The sequence below is a fragment of the Balaenoptera acutorostrata genome, chromosome 2 (assembly GCF_949987535.1).
Source record: "Balaenoptera acutorostrata chromosome 2, mBalAcu1.1, whole genome shotgun sequence".
NCBI lineage: Eukaryota > Metazoa > Chordata > Mammalia > Artiodactyla > Balaenopteridae > Balaenoptera > Balaenoptera acutorostrata.
In genome coordinates, this window is record NC_080065.1 from 174,245,954 (window position 1) to 174,261,378 (window position 15,425).

The 15,425-nt window shown below is 55.3% G+C and overlaps 1 protein-coding gene across 9 annotated transcripts in view; it reads right to left on the minus strand.

Annotated features, from left to right (window-relative positions):
• MYO9B (myosin IXB) overlaps positions 1 to 15,425 on the minus strand; it is a 90,381-nt gene that overhangs the window by 60,309 nt on the left and 14,647 nt on the right. For all 9 annotated transcript variants that reach the window (XM_057540115.1, XM_057540111.1, XM_057540108.1 and 6 more), the window contains exon 2: positions 11,668 to 12,575. In XM_057540115.1, the coding sequence (XP_057396098.1) occupies positions 11,668 to 12,519 (852 nt within the window). In that variant the 5' untranslated portion in view covers positions 12,520 to 12,575. The remainder of the gene's footprint in view (positions 1 to 11,667; positions 12,576 to 15,425) is intronic.

A 15,425-nucleotide genomic window follows, 5' to 3' on the forward strand; every position in this document is an offset into this window, starting at 1 on the left:
GTGGAATCTAAAATATAGCACAAATGAACCTATCTACAAAACAGAAACAGACTCACAGACATAGAGAACAGACTTGTGGTTGCCAAGGGGGAGTGGGGTCGGGGAGGGAAAGGCTGGGAGTTTGGGATTAGCAGGTGTAAACTATTATATACAGGATGAATAAACAACAAGGTCCTACTATAGAGCACAGGGAACTATATTCGACATCCCGTGATAAACCATAATGGAAAAGAATATGAAAAAAAAAGAACGTCTGTATGTGTATAACTGAGTCACTTTGCTGTACAGCAGAGATTGGCACAGCATTGTAAATCAACTATACTTCAATTAAAAAAAATTTTTTTTTTTTAATTGGCTTCCCTGGAGATTCCTGGCCCCTCAGGAAGGGCTAAGTGGAAGTGTGTAAATACTCACAGGTTGCTGTGACTTACTCTCCGTTAAAAGGGTGAGGATACCATCTAGCGTATCCTGATAGCTCACATCATGGAAGGCTTTGGGTCCGGGCGCCTGACCACTGCCAGCGGGTGACCGTTTCGCCCTCCACTCAGGAGGAGCCGGTCTACAGCCATGAGCTGGGGTCACAGGGCTGGTCAGTGGCTGGGCGGTTGACCGAGAGCCTTGGGCTTGACCCCTTGGCCTTTCCAAAAGACAGATCACTTCTGGGCCTCAGGTAACTGAGGTCTTGCTGGGCCTGGCCTTGGGAACTGGCTGCAGCCAGCAGCGGCTGAATGACACAGAAGGAAACTTCCAGAGGGAAACTCCCCAGTGATGCTGGAGACAGGGCCCTGAAGCCACTCCATCCTGGATAATCGCTAGGAAACAAATCGGCTGCCAGGCCCTGTGGTCACTCGACGCCCGGCTGCATCCAAACAGCGAGGCAGATGTAGCTGATAGACGATGGACGGACATCCCCACCCACCACCCAGCCCTGGTGCAGCAAAGTGCCCAGAATATTCTGAAAGGGCGGCAGCCATGGCAGGGGTGTCCTGGGCCCGGAGCTATGCTTTGCCTTTTAATCAACTCTTTTTGCAAATTCCAAGGAAGCCTTTCTGGTTGCTTAAAATACACCCATAATTTCACTCTTCTCTTAGATGCAACGTTCCCAAAAATATAACTTCCACTTTGGTCCAAAATAGCCTTAGATTACTGCAATGCGTCAGGGCTCTGCCCTTTTAGGCAGCAGGCCAGAAAGGCAGCCTCGCGGGTCTTCAGGGCACGGGAGGGGTAGAGAATGCCGGTGGGCCTCGGCTTCCAGGTGGCCGTCCCCTCCCTAACGCTTCCAAGGTCCCCTTGATCAAAGGCCTAGGCACTCACGGCTGTAGGGCACCCCGATCCTCTCCACACCCCCAAAGACAACCTCTCACCCTTCTGTACCCCCATCCTGCTCTGGTGTGGCCCTACTTCTCAGCTGGGCAGTCTCTGGGCTGTGTGTCACTCTGCCCCCGTTCCCTCCTTCTGATCCACGTGGCTCCTTGTAGCGGCTCCCACCATTTTCCACATCTTGTAACATCCTTGTGGTGAGCTGGGAACACCCATGCCTGCTAGTACGTACTGAGCACCAGGGCTGGCAACATGGCCACCCCACCCCAGGCTACGAGAAGCTTGTCCGTATGCTCATATCCCTCTGGCTGAATTCTCCCTCTGCCGTGAGCTCCAGCACATCCTCCTGGGCACACATCTGGCACCCCAGACGGTAGCTTCCTCCAGGGGTGCTGTGGCCCTGAGTGTGCACCTCTGGCCTGGCCCCATCAGCCCCAGCGAGTTCATGCTGCCTCTCCTGGCAGCTTGTGGAGGGAGGTTCCAGGGGTTGGAGTTGCGGGGGGGGGGGGAGGGTGGGTCCGGGAGGCACTGGGGTCTTGCTTGGTGTCCTCATCCTGCTGTGCCCCGGCAGACCGTGTTGCCCTGCAGGCAGGATGCAGGTGGTCTTAGGGCCCAGGGTGCGGCTGGAAACCCTCCGAGGGCCCCTCCTGGATATGCGAGATCGGGAGGGGCCCCACACACAGCTCCCACTACCCCCAGCCAGAGCTCAAACACCCTGGCTGCACAAGCGCTCCCAGCTGCCTGTGGAACACAGAGCTCTCGAGCAGGAGAGGGAGAGCTGAAAGGTGAACTTATGAGATGAACTTCTGGGACATCTACATCCAAGTCCTTCTTTTCTGACCCCCCCAAGACCGCTTTCAGACTCCCCTGTAGAGAGATGTATGTTTATGAATATATGAATACACATGTGGCTCAGACCAACGCAGAAAATTTGAGCTGGTGACAGGAGTCATCCGGAACGAGGGTGGGAACCTGGTTTCCTTATGTTTGGGAAGGGAGAGCAGAGCAGAAGACAGAAGTGTGCACAGAGAAAGTAACTGGAATGTTCTAGCATGTTCCACGTGCACAAAGTACAAGGGGTCGGCAAACCTTTCCTGTAATGGGCCAGGGGTTCAATATTTTTGGCTCTGGGGGCCATACAGTGTCTCTGTCACAACTGCCCCACTCTGCCTTGAGAGCCACCACAGACAATATGTAAATGAGCAGGCGTGGCTGAGTACTAATAAAACTTTATGTGTAGAAACAAGCAGATTTAACCTGTGGGCTGTAGTGGGCCAATCCCTGGTACACGCAAAAAGAAATTATACGTCAAATAGGGAAAAAGATACTAAAAAAATGAACCGTTATCTGAACAAAGCAAAGCAAAGCACCAAGGTGCAACCAAAAGCTATAACAAAATAATGTCACAATTTTACCGAAGTGGGGCATATAACCATGCGTGCTCCCCAGCAGCAAAAACCACCATGACAGCCCTGGTTTGTTTCCTGTTGGGGAGACACTTAAAGAAGAGCTGAACCACAGTCAGCACCTGGCGTGAGGTTCAGAAAGTCACCCCGCAGGACGACAGGGGTGGAGGGGATGACAAAATTCCAGTGCATAGGAACCAGCATGAACCACACCCAAAATCCACTAAAGCTCTTTCATGACGTTCGCCTGCAAGAAAACCCACAGGGAGTGTGTGACTTCTCAGCTCTGGGGGTCACCACGTGAGTGACTGCATTTTTTTTTTTTGTATTGATGAGCAGCTTTTCAAATAACACTTGAAGATTTCGCCCCAAGTGCGCTTGGAAGACCAAACTTGGATGGAAAACCTGACCCTTGCATCCGAACATGCTTCGTTGTTGGTGAGAAAGACGTGAGGAGGTTTCTGGTGGTGGGTGGGCAGTGGCCGTTCTCCTGGCCATCGCTGGCCACAGGGCAGGAAAAAGCACCAGCCACCCGTTCCCGGAAACGAAGCAGATCGCCAGCCAGAAACTGCATCCCCACCCGCCAGCCACCCCTTGTTAAGCTGGTGAGACAGAACTCAGCACAGCTGGGTTGACGTGTAAGTACAACAGCTCGATGTTCACCCCCAAATTTGAACCTATTTGGGCACAGGACATCTGTAACACTGAAATCATTCTTTGCCTGCAGTCGGCCTAAAAATTCTTCTCAACGGGGGTGATTCTGCCCCTTGGGGGACACTTGGTGATGTCTGGGGACATTTATGATTGTCCTGAGAGAGGGGGCGCTACTGGCATCTGGTGGGTGGAGGCCAGGGGTGCTGCTTAACATCCCACAGTGCACGGGACGGTCCTCACCCCAGAGAAGGATCTGGGCCCAGGTGTCAGCAGCGCGGAAGCACAGCCTTGGCCCCTCTGCGTTTCTGTCGGCGAGGCCTGAAGCTGACCCCACACGAGGCCTCATTCACCCTGTCATCCTCTGTGGGATCGGCCCTCCTGCTGTCCCCCTCCTACCCTGGATTCCAGCCTCAGCTCCTGCCCTCCCTCGGGCTGCTCTGCCAACCCAGGGCCCCCCAACGACTTCCCCAAACATCCTGGGGAAGCCACTCGGGGCACAGAAGCAGCCAGTAATTCGAGTCCTCCCTCCCTGCAGCTGCCCTGGTGGGACAACCCTCCGAGGCTCTCAGCCATCAGCCTCCAGGCCCCACGGCGTCCTCTCCTCCATCCTTTTGCCTGTCTCCCTATAATGCTTATTCTCCCGGGAGCCCACCCTGGCCTGGCTCTCACTCCCCTCCTTCCCCTGCGTAGAGTGTTGACCCCGATGTTCACAGTGCCGACGTTCCAGCCACCCAGCCTCGAGGACAGCCCAGGTCCAGCTGAGCCTTGACCACTGGCTGGGGGTCGGGGGATGTCTGGCTGGCACACCTCTCCCTGCAGCGCCCCATGCTGCTGCCCCAGCCTCTCCCGAGCCTAATCCCGCTGCCTCCCCACCCAGCTGCCTGCTGACGCCTGACGTTCCCATCAACAGACCAGAGAAACACCCCAAAACGCAAAGCAGACACAATCTGGGCCTCTGGGGCCCTAGGACCCTGGAGACAGACAGACAAGCCCCAGATAAAGGCTCCCAGCCCAGATACCCCTCTTGCTGTGAATGCTTTGGCCCCCTTTGCGGGTTGGGCGTGGGGATAGAGGTGCGACTTCAGTAACTTCCCTCCTTCTGACCTGATCCTGAGTCTCCTCTCTGCCGGGGCCCATGTCCCCAGAATGGTCCCCAGAGGCCTGTCCGTGGCCCCATGCCCTTTTCTCAACATTCACTCCTCCTGGCAAACTTACCTCCTCCCGTAGCTAACGAGCAAGGCCGGGAGATGCCCCAGCTTGCCGCTTGCTCCCGCGTGACTGGACAACCTCTAAGGCCTGACAAGGCTGGGGTCAAGGGGGTCTTTGTGCTGCCGGCGCATCCCTTGGATGAAGCACCCCAGACCGCGGTCCCCGCAAGCGTCCGGGGAGCAGGTCCTGACAGCGCTGTGCAGCTGTCTCTGAGCCCGCCTCCTCCTCCCCCTCGGACTCTGTCTGCTCTGATCTGATACCCTGGCTCGGGGAGCCCGGTCTGCTTTCCGAGGCTTCGGGTGGCTTGCGCCACACATTCACTTCTCACTGCTCCCGAACACCAGCCCCCTTCTGGCCACCAGCCTCTTCGCAGGTGTGGCAGGCCCATGTAGATGGATGACACAGACGGAGGGACCTAGGTGTGTCCGCCCGCCCCCGGCCCGCCCTCGTCACGCCCGGGAGGCCCGCACACCCGGAGCAGGCTGCTGGCCAGGGCTCCGCCCTCCTCCCCGGATCGGCTCAGTCCATCCCGAGAGTCTCCAGTGGCATCACCTCCACTTCCGCCCCACACCCTCCACCCTCCCGTTGTTGACGGCGGGGGACACTGATGGGGGGACGCGGGCCTGGGTGGGGCAGGGAGGGGGTCAGGACTGAGGAGGAAACTCAGCTGCAGAGTCAGCCATACAAAGGACTGAAATCCTGAGAAAACTGGTGAGAGGTAAAAAAAAATGTGGTCTTATCCATACAGTGGACTGTTAGCCAGAAGAAGGAATGAAGCACTGACACACGCTACAGTGCGCATAAACCTGGAAAAAACCAAGCTGAGCGCCAGGAGCCAGACACAAAAGGCCACATGTTGTGTGATCCCATGAAATGTCCAGAACAGGCAAACCCACAGAGGCAGAAAGCAGATCAGTGGTTGTCAGGGGCTGGGGCAAGGGCGACGGGGAGTGACTGCTCATGGGGTCTCCTTTTGAGGGTGATGAAAATGTTCTAGTGCTAGATAGAGGTGAAGGTTGCACAACATTGTGAATCTGCTAAAAAAAATACTGAATTGTTCATTCGAAATGGGTGAATTATACCTCAACAAAGCTCTTAAACAGAAAACCTAACTGCAGAGGCACACCCCTGGTTCTGGAACCTTGTGTCACACCGGTTGAGTGGCTTTGCCCGTGTGTCCCCAGTGATGGGCAGAGGCTGGCCCATCCTCACCCTGTGGGAGGGAAAGACATGTTCTGGGCAGGTGTCCCTGCGGGTCAAGGTCAAGGTGAACGATGGCATGTTGGTTCAGGGTGACCTGCTCGGGTAGGCCGGCCAGTGCTGACAGAGGGTAGTGGGAACAGACCCAGTGGCCTGAGGGGTGGGTGGAGACTGGGGGAGTCTGGGATCATGTGACACTGGGTCTGTGGGGCCCTCAGTCGGGGCTGGTGCTCAGGACCAAGGCCGGCACACATCCCAGTCCCAGGACAGGCTCCTTCAGGGCCCCCGAGGTGGGTCAGGGGCAGCAGAGAGCTCCAGGACACCCTCGGCCCCACGCCCTGCTGTCCTGGTCACCAGCCTCCTGTGGGTGTGCCAGGCAGCTCGGGGTGCCACCGTCTCCCAGCCTTCTCTCTCTGCGTGGGCCGGGACACAGTGGCTACGTGGAGGTCCCGAAACCCCGGCCTCTGGCCGCTTGGGAAAATGGCCCAGCCAGCAAGGATCCTCGTTTCATTTCTGCTTTCGAAATTAAAACCCTGTGCGCGTTGGCAAATGTCAGTGGCGTGCGTTACGGTTCAGGAAGGACAAAGAGAACCCTGGCCTAAGCACCCTCCACCCTCAGCCCTGATGTCGAGGCAGAGGGGCACGTCTTGGGTGGGCTTTGTGGCCAGCCCGGTGGCTGATGCCGGGGCGGCTGCATCACGATGTCGCCAGGTCCTCAGAGGGCACCCGGCATGGGTCACGGACCCCGGACTGCACTGCCCTGGTGAGCCTGCCTTCTGCACCTTCCGTATTTCTGAGCTAAGGCAACACTCCTGCACAAACGTCGCGTTTCTGGGGGTGGTTCAGGGGGCAGGCTGCAGGGTGGCCGAGCGACATCGTGTGAAACAGTGACAGTAACAGTTAACTGCAGCGGGTGGGCAGATCAGCTGATTGGAACCGGCTTTCCACAGTGCCGCCTTCCTGTTTTCTGGTCAGAATTGCACAGCAAGTTTGCAACCCTTGCCTGGGGGGGTGCCCGGCGATACCCAAACCTCAAAACAACTCAACTTCTCCTTTCAGGGAGCTGAGAAAAAAGTCCCGATCGGCTTCCTGCGGCCCCAGCCGAGCTGAGAGAGGAAATCTTTCACGAAGGTGCAGAGGGGTACCGTGAACTTAGACTCAGGCTGGGTTCTAACGGTGGTCTGGCTGTGGCTACCTGCAGTGTGGCCTGGGGTACCCAGACTGTACTGGGTCGACTTGTGTCCCTCAAAAAGATATGTCCAAGTCCTGATCTCTGGAACCTGTGAGTGGGACCTTCTTTGGAAATAGGGTCTTTGCAGATGGAATTAACGTAAGGATCTTGAGGTGAGATCATCTTGGATTTAGGGTAGGCCCTAAATCTAATGACGGTGTTCTTGTAAGAGAAAGGAGATTCGAGATACAGAGGCAGAGGGGGGAGAAGGCCATATGGACACAGAGACAGAGCCTGGAGTGATGAGGCCACAAGCCAAGGAATGCCAAAGGGCTGCTGGCAGCCACCAGAAACCAGGAGAGAGACACGGGATGGCTTCTCCCTCGGAGCCTCCAGAAGGAGCCAGCCCTGCCTACACCTTGATTTCAGACTTCTGGCCCCCAGAACTGTGAGAGAAAAAATTCCTGTTGTTTTAAGCCCTCCACCTCCACCCTCTCCCATTTACAGTACTCTGTGATGGCAGCCCCAGGACATTTACACACCAGCACACCTCTCTGGGGCTCTGTTTTCTCGTCTTTAAAATGAGCAGAGCTGTTGTGAGTCCTCAGAGAGACGATGGATGAAGACCGTGGCACCCAAAGCCTGACACACAGTGGGCCCAAAGGCACGGTAGCTAGTTATTCCTGTTATTAGAAAGTAACTCTCAAGTTAGCTCAGAATGGTTGGGACTTACTTATGGACAATTTCTTAACCATCAACACTTGAAAGAAACGGTGACTGGGTCTTGTGGGATTACAAGCTGTGACTAAGGCAGCTGTTCTCACCCAGGGGAGATTCTGCTCCCAGGGGACACTTGGTGATGTCTGGGGACATTTTTCGGTTGTTGCCACTGGGGGGAGGGGGTGCTACTGGCATCAGGTGGGTGGAGGCCAGGGGTGCTGCTCAACACCCCACAGCGTACACGACGGCCCCCAGCCCAGAGACTGACCTGGCCCCAGACGTCAGTGGTGCTCTGGCTGCAAAGCCTGGCTCTAAACGAAAACAACCTTCTCCCTTTTCCAAATGGTCGCCTCAGGAAGCACATTTATGGCTGTGACGTGGATCTGGCTCAAGCCTGTTTTGGAAGCTGGCATGGGCACCGCCCTCCAGCAGCTCCTAACCCCTGGGGAAATTTGGCCTTGCCGGCTCCCACTGCTGAGGCTCGAGGGAGGCAGCCGGGCAAGGTCAGAGGCATCTGACTCACGGGGTGCAGACACCCGCCACGGAGGTGACTAACGGCCCTCGTAGAATGTGCCAGAATCCTTCGGGGCAACGGCAGGGGAGGAGCATGGAGGCCAGCAGGAGGACGGATGGGCCCCCAGGATCACCAGTGGCGGCCCTTGGGGAAGAAGGCACAAGACACGTCCAGCTGTCGCTCGGCGGGGGACTGCTGAGGGCTGACTTGTGTCCCCCCCCCGCAAAAGGCTCGTCTATATTGTCCTGACGCTGGAACCTGTGAACGTGGCCTGATGTGGAAATGGGTCTTTGCTGACGTAATTAGTTAGGATGAGGTCATCCTGGATTGGGGCGGCCGCTAAACCCAATGATGACCGGTGTCTTTATAGGAAGAGAAGGCAATGTGATGACAGAGGCTGGGATCGGAGCAACACAAGCCAAGGAGCGCCTGACTGGAGCCCCCGGAAGTGCGAAGAGGCAAGAAAGCATCTGCCCCTAGAGCCTTCCGAGGGAGTGTGGCCCTGCCCACACCTAGACTTCAGACCTCGGGCCTCCAGAACTGTGAGAGAGAGTAAATTCCTCTCTCTGACGCCACCCAGTCTGTGGTACTTTGTTAGGGCAGCGCCAGGAACCTCATCCCGGTGCCCTGGATGGTCCTCAGCTAGAAAAGGAAGCTGCACCGCGGGGCCAAACCTGCCTCCTTGTTGTGGTGCACTGAAACCCTGGGGCTCGGCATCCTCATCAAACCTTGCCACACCCACCCGCCCGCCCGGTTCTGTGAGGGGTGAAGGGCCCACTTGGCAAAATGCCCTGCTCGGTAAATGCTGGGTCCGTCCTCTTGTTCCTGTCCCCGACTTCTAAAGTCACTCAGGGCCTGCATTGCTTTATCCTGTCCTAGAGCACCTGTTATGGGCCCCGGCCATTGCTGGGAGGACAGTGGGGCCGTTGGTGGTTTCACGGCAGCTGAGTTCCAGAGCTGGGATGGAGCCAGATTGAACCTGGGACACCCTCCGTAGCTCCCACATCACACAGTGCCCACCCCGTGATCCTGCAAGGCCCTGAATGATCTGCTGTCACCTCCCTGTCCCCACCGCCTCCTGCTCTGCCCCTTGCTCACCCCACTCCGGCTGCTTCCCGTGCCCTCCAGGGCCCCTGACTTTCTTCAACACGCCAGGCACGGTCCAGCCTTCCGGCTTTTTGCACTGGCCGTGTCCCCCTCCCAGACGCCGCATCGCTCGCCCCACCCGCTTCCGGGCCCGGCTCGGCATCACCTTCTCGCCTCCTGCCCCCTTACCCCTTCTTCCACGAGCCCACCCACTGTTCTCATCGGCTCTTAGCTCACACGCGAGGCCGTTGTCTGTCTCGCTGCCTGCCTCCTCGTCACCAGGCGGCAGCTCCCTGTGGGCAGGCCTCTGTGTTGATTTTGGCCACTGCATAGCCCGGTGCCAAGAACGGTGCCTGCACGCGGAATATTTGCAGAATGAATGGACGATTAGAGGAGGGAACGCATGCAGGGTACACAGCACTGAAGAGAAAAGCGTCCGTTCTGCGGCTGGATCACTAGGTAGTCTTTGAAATGCTTGCGCAAAAAATGACAATGAATCTTTACATTACATGTATAGGAGAAGACAGATATAGGCCCTGCGTGCTGGCACGGGGCCAGGCTGTACAGCCCCAGCTAATTTCTTGCTCATGATCTCAGAGATCGTCAGAGAGGAAGAGGAACTGAAGCGTATTCAGCCGGCACAGCTCAGATGGGATTTCAGTGAATTTCAGTAAGAAGCTGGAGGTCAGTGTTTCAGGGCGAGTGGGACCCCTGAACCTACCCCCGCCCCCACCCCACCCTGAGCCTACTCCTCGGATAGAGGGTCTGGGGTCCTGCGGATGGACAGACTGCAGCACATCCAGCGGGTGTTACTCAGCAACGTGAAGATATGAGGTCTCGAGCCGAGAAAAGATGCAGAGGAACCTTAGTACTAGTATTTAGTACTAAGTGAAAGAAGCCGGTCTGAAAAGACTACAGACGGTATGATTCCAGCCATCCAGCATCCTGGAAAAGGCAAAACTATGGAGACAGTAAAAGGATCAGTGGTTTCCGGGAGCTGGAGGGAGGGAGGGGGGTGACGTGACATTGTGCATTTGTCCAAACAAACGCGCCGCAGATGCAACACTGAGTGAATCCTAATGTACACCGTGGACTTTAGTTAATAATGATAATGTCAATACTGGCTCACCAATTGTTAACAAATACAACATGTTAATGACAGGGGGAAGAGCAGAAGCGGCAGGAGAATACGGGAACTCTCCGTACTGTCTGTTCAGTATTTCTATAAACCTAAAACTGCTCGAAGAAATAGAGTGACTTATGTCATTATACTTAATAAAATTTAACTATTTAAGTTACATACTTAAAATCATTTAATCACTGCAAAATCTTATTAAAAGCAGAAAGCAAGCAAGCAGAGTCTTAGACCCCAAACCCAGAGGCGCACACCCCAGGCCCATACGCGGCCCTGGCCCTCACCAGGTGACGACGGTTAAGTTATGTTCTGAGACGTGGATGCATCTTGTCCTAAGACCCTGAGAGTGAGTGATCACTGCGATCGCTTCCACTGCCCCCGTGTCCAGAAGGCTCACCCACAGTGACACATCCGTGACTCCTGTGGGGTCTGGCCAATGGGAACACTGGAGAGAGTGCAGGAAGCTGGGGCATTTCCTCCCCCGCTGACCCTTTGGCACTGCCAAGCAGCCCCTCCTCTAGCCCGTCCCCAGCCCCCAGGCCTGAACTCACCTTGCTGGCTTCCTTCTAGCCCACGGTCCCACCCCCGCCAGAAATACCCCACCATGAACTATTCAGTTTGGACACGCCATCCTTTTCTTTCTGGGACCCGGAGTGCAGATTGCCGCCCCTCCAGACATTGGGAGTACATTAAGAGGACATCAAGGCGTTGATCAGGCCTTGCTATTTTCTCTATTCTGATGCTTTGACACTTGGGGCCTGGCTGATCCTGGAGGGACTGCCCCCGCCAGGGCTGGCCGAGTCCTAGAGAGAGCAAAGGACTCTCCTACAAACACGCCCTCCAAATACAAACCAACCACTTCAGAGCCTACGCCCGCCCCCCACCATTATCACGTTCTCACACTCCGGGCTACTCTCTCCCTGCCCTGCTCACCCCAGGGCCAAGTACCAGACAACCAGGGCAGCCCTTATGCTCCCAAACCCTGAAATTATTCAAACTAGCCACCCTAAGCCTGCTTACCCTGCCTCACCGGACCCTTCCCGCGAAAACCACGACAGACACCTGCCTACACCCTCCCCTGGCTCCTGCTGCCTCCTGATGAGCCCTGGTGCCCCCCCTGTGTGGCCCTGCATGGCATGCCATGCCTCCTGTTTCTGGAAAACGTGCGTATAACTGTTTCCTCCACGGCCGTTATCTGAACGACAACCAAACCCACGTGTTAAGGCCCCTCCCGCCGAGCGGTCCCGCTCACCTCCAGCACCGGACCAGCACCGAGGATGGTCCTCTCGACGCCGCTGGCGTAGCCCTTCTGGCTCAGGGCGGTGAGGCAGTGGATCAGGAAGTTGGTGCTCTGCGTCTTGCCGGAGCCGCTCTCGCCTGAGATGACGATGCACTGGTTGACGTGCTTCCGGAGCATGGCGTAGTAGGTGACGTCGGCCAGCGCGAACACGTGCGGCTCCAGCTTGCCCAGCTGCTGGTTCTCGTACATCTTCACGTACTTGGGGTTGTAGATGGGCAGGAACTTGAAGGGGTTGACGGCCACGAGGATGCTCCCGGCATACGTGTAGATCTTCTGCTGCAGGAAGCGGTGTTTGAGGTTCTTCAGGAGGTTCTCCTCGGTCAGTTCGGGGAGGTTGCACAGGTCATCAAAGTCCGCCTGCGGCCGGGGCAGGAGGCCACGCTCCACCAGGCGCCGGGTGGCCGTGGCCTGGGACATGAGCTGCATGTGCACGTACTTGATGGTCCCGTCTGCGTTGCGCTCCTGCAGCAGGAAGTAGTAGCCGTCCTCCTGGGGGTGCTCGTCCTGCGCCCGCCGTGGCCACAGCAGCACACGGTGCACAGGCGAGTCGTTGGCATCCAGCACCCACTCCTCCCCGCCCGTCTCCTTGACCTCCACCAGCACGTAGCGCTTGCTGCCGTCCAGCTGCAGGCTGGTGATGGCGTCCTGGATGACGTCGGACGTGGTGCTGTCCTTGGTGGCTGTCACGCGGCACGAGGCCTGGCACGGGGTCTGGCTCTCGCTGGTGGCCAGCTGCGGGTAGATGTGCAGGTGGTAGGCCGCCTGCCCCCGGTGGCCGGAGCTGCCCGCCTCTTTCACACTCATCCTGCCGGCGGCCTGGCCTCAGCATGCCTCCCGGGCTCGGGGCGCGCGTCCTGGAGCTGGAAGGGAGGGGGGTGGCAAAATCAGAAGGGTGAAGGTGGGGGTGGGGCGACACTGACATCCACCTCTGGACAGACGGCCTCAGACCCATGGCCTGAATCCGTGGGCTCTCCTGAAGAGCCAGAAGGGCCGAAGAGCCTTATCTGTCCTTAAACGTGACACTCACCTAAGGTTTGTGGCTCCTGCAGGGCGACATCACCAGGCCCCTCCTGCCAAGATCAAACCCGTCCCCTGGAGTTTGCTCCGTCCCAGGCCCCGTCCCTCCCCACCAGCCTCTCAACCCTCAAGTCCAATGGCCACAACCATCTCAGAGCTCAGCCCTTCCTGGACTCTCCTCTCTGGCAAAGCCTCCCCTGGCAGATCCCTAAGCGGACGAAGACGCGGCCCCATGGGCCTTGGTTATGTCCCCAAAACACATGAGGAAGGTTGGGATGAGCAAGACTGAACCTGCCCCGAAACTCAGGGACCTTGAAACCCCCGGGTACCTGAAATCCCACTGAGGAGGATGAAGTCAGGGAGGGCCCCCAAAAACTCGCTCGAGAGAACTGCTCAGAGTACATTTGCTTCTAGAACCCACAACCCCATTCCAATCATGACAAGAACATCAGCCCCAAATTAGGGGCATCCTGTGGGACGCCTGCAGTCCTCCCCAAGATTGTGAAGGTCATGAGCAACAAGGAAAGACCAAGGAGTCATCCCAGGCAGAGGAAACTGGGGAGACATGATGACAATGTAACAGGGTTCCCTGGACCAAATGCATTTGCTCCTAAAGACATTTCGGGAAAGAGAGAAAAGGCAGCCAATGCTGGCAACAGCTCATTTTGTGTCTTGGAGCAAAAGGCAGAAAGGCAGTGTGGGTCACGTGGGGGCCCACTGTGTGCCACCCAAGCGTGGCTGAAGATACAAAGATGAACCAGACCTTGGCTCAAAGCCCAGCGGGAGAAGCTGATATGCAAACAAATTTGAGAGAATATCAACCATGAGCGTGAGAAGTTACTGTTCCCAAGAGCCAGAGAAGGCTTTAGGCGAATGGTAACATCTCAGAGGGGTTCTGAAGGATGAAGAGGAGTTCACAACGAAGCTCTGCCCATTCATGTACATATTGTCCACAGCTGCCTTTCTTATATCAGCATAAGTGAATAGTCACGACACAGATTAGTAACCTTAAGAACTGGAAAGTTGAACATACTTATTTTCCAGTCTTTTATAGAAACAGTATGCAGACCTCTGCCCTGGGCAGAAGCATGACTCAGAGGCTGAGATGATCTGGGTTCTGGGAAACTGAGTCCCACAGCAGTGTTAGGAGGGTGGGGGACGGGTGAGGCTGAACAAAACCAGACATTATGAAGCTGCTACAAACAGGTAGGTAGGTAGTGGCAACAGGTAGGAAGGTTGGGGGAGATGGGAATATTTAATTTTCTAAACTCTCCCCCAAATTATTAAGTAACTTTGGTATATTTCCTTCCAGTTTAATAGATGTTACATGTTTTAATAGAACCTGAATTGCTCGTAATGTGGTATGTTGGTACAGATGAACATTTCTCTGTGTCATGAAATACGCTTTGAAACATGATTTCTGAGTTCTTGGACACACATCTTCATGTCCAAGTCTGAGCATTTCCTTGGGATCAGTTCACTCATGTAGAATTAGCAGATAAATGGATGTGAACATTGATAAGTGTCTTTATTCAAAAAGCCACAGTATCCTGCAGAAAAATTCTATGAAACGGTGGGGCTCATCTACTCTGGAAACACTTTGGCAATTTCTTTAAAAGTTAATTATACGCCTAGCATGTGACCCACTCCTAGGAGCCACTCCTAGGACTTAAGAGAAATGAAGCAGATGTTCATACAGAGATTGTACATGAATGTTCTTTTTTTCTAAAATTAATTAATTAATTAATTTATGGCTGCGTTGGGTCTTTGTTGCTGCATGTGGGCTTTCTCTAGTTGCGGTGAGCGGGGGCTACTCTTTGCTGCGGTGCGCGGGCTTCTCATTGTGGTGGCTTCTCTTGTTGTGGAGCACGGGCTCTAGGTGCGCGGGCTTCAGTAGTTGTGGCTCATGGGCTCTAGAGCGCAGGCTCAGTTGCTCTGCGGCACCTGGGATCTTCCTGGACCAGGGCTTGAACCCGTGTCCCCTGCATTGGCAGGCGGATTCTTAACCACTGCACCACCAGGGAAGTCCCTACATGAATGTTCTTAATGGCATTGTTTCTAAAAGTCCCAGACTAGAAACAACCTGAACATACACAAACCGGTGAATGGACGAATAAACCAGCCACACAATGGAACATGACTCAGCTGTGAGAAGGGACACAACACAATCCTCACAACAGCATGGAACAACACGGAACAATCTCAGAATCTGTGTGCTGAGTGAAAGACAGAAGACGAAAAAGAGTACCTGTAGACCCAGCAATTCCACTCCTAGGTATGGACCCAAAAAGACTTAAAAACAGGGATTCAAACAGATACTTGGACACACACGTTCACAGCAACCCTATTCACAATAGCCAAAAGGTGGAAACAACCCAAATTTCCATCAGCTGATGAATGGATGAACAGAATGTGGTCCATCCACACAATGGAATGTTACTGATTCATGCTACAATGTGGATGAACTCTGAAAACATTATGCTGAATGAAAGAAGACAGAGACCAAAGGCCACATGTTGTATGAGCCCATTTATATGAAATGTCCAGAACAGGCAAATCCATAGAAATAGAAAGTACACCAGTGGTTCCCAGGGGCTGGGAAGTGAAGAGGCGGGGGAATGGGGAGAGATTCCTGATGGACACAGGGTTTCCTTTTGGGGTGATGGAAAAGTTCTGGAGCTAGATAGAGGTGA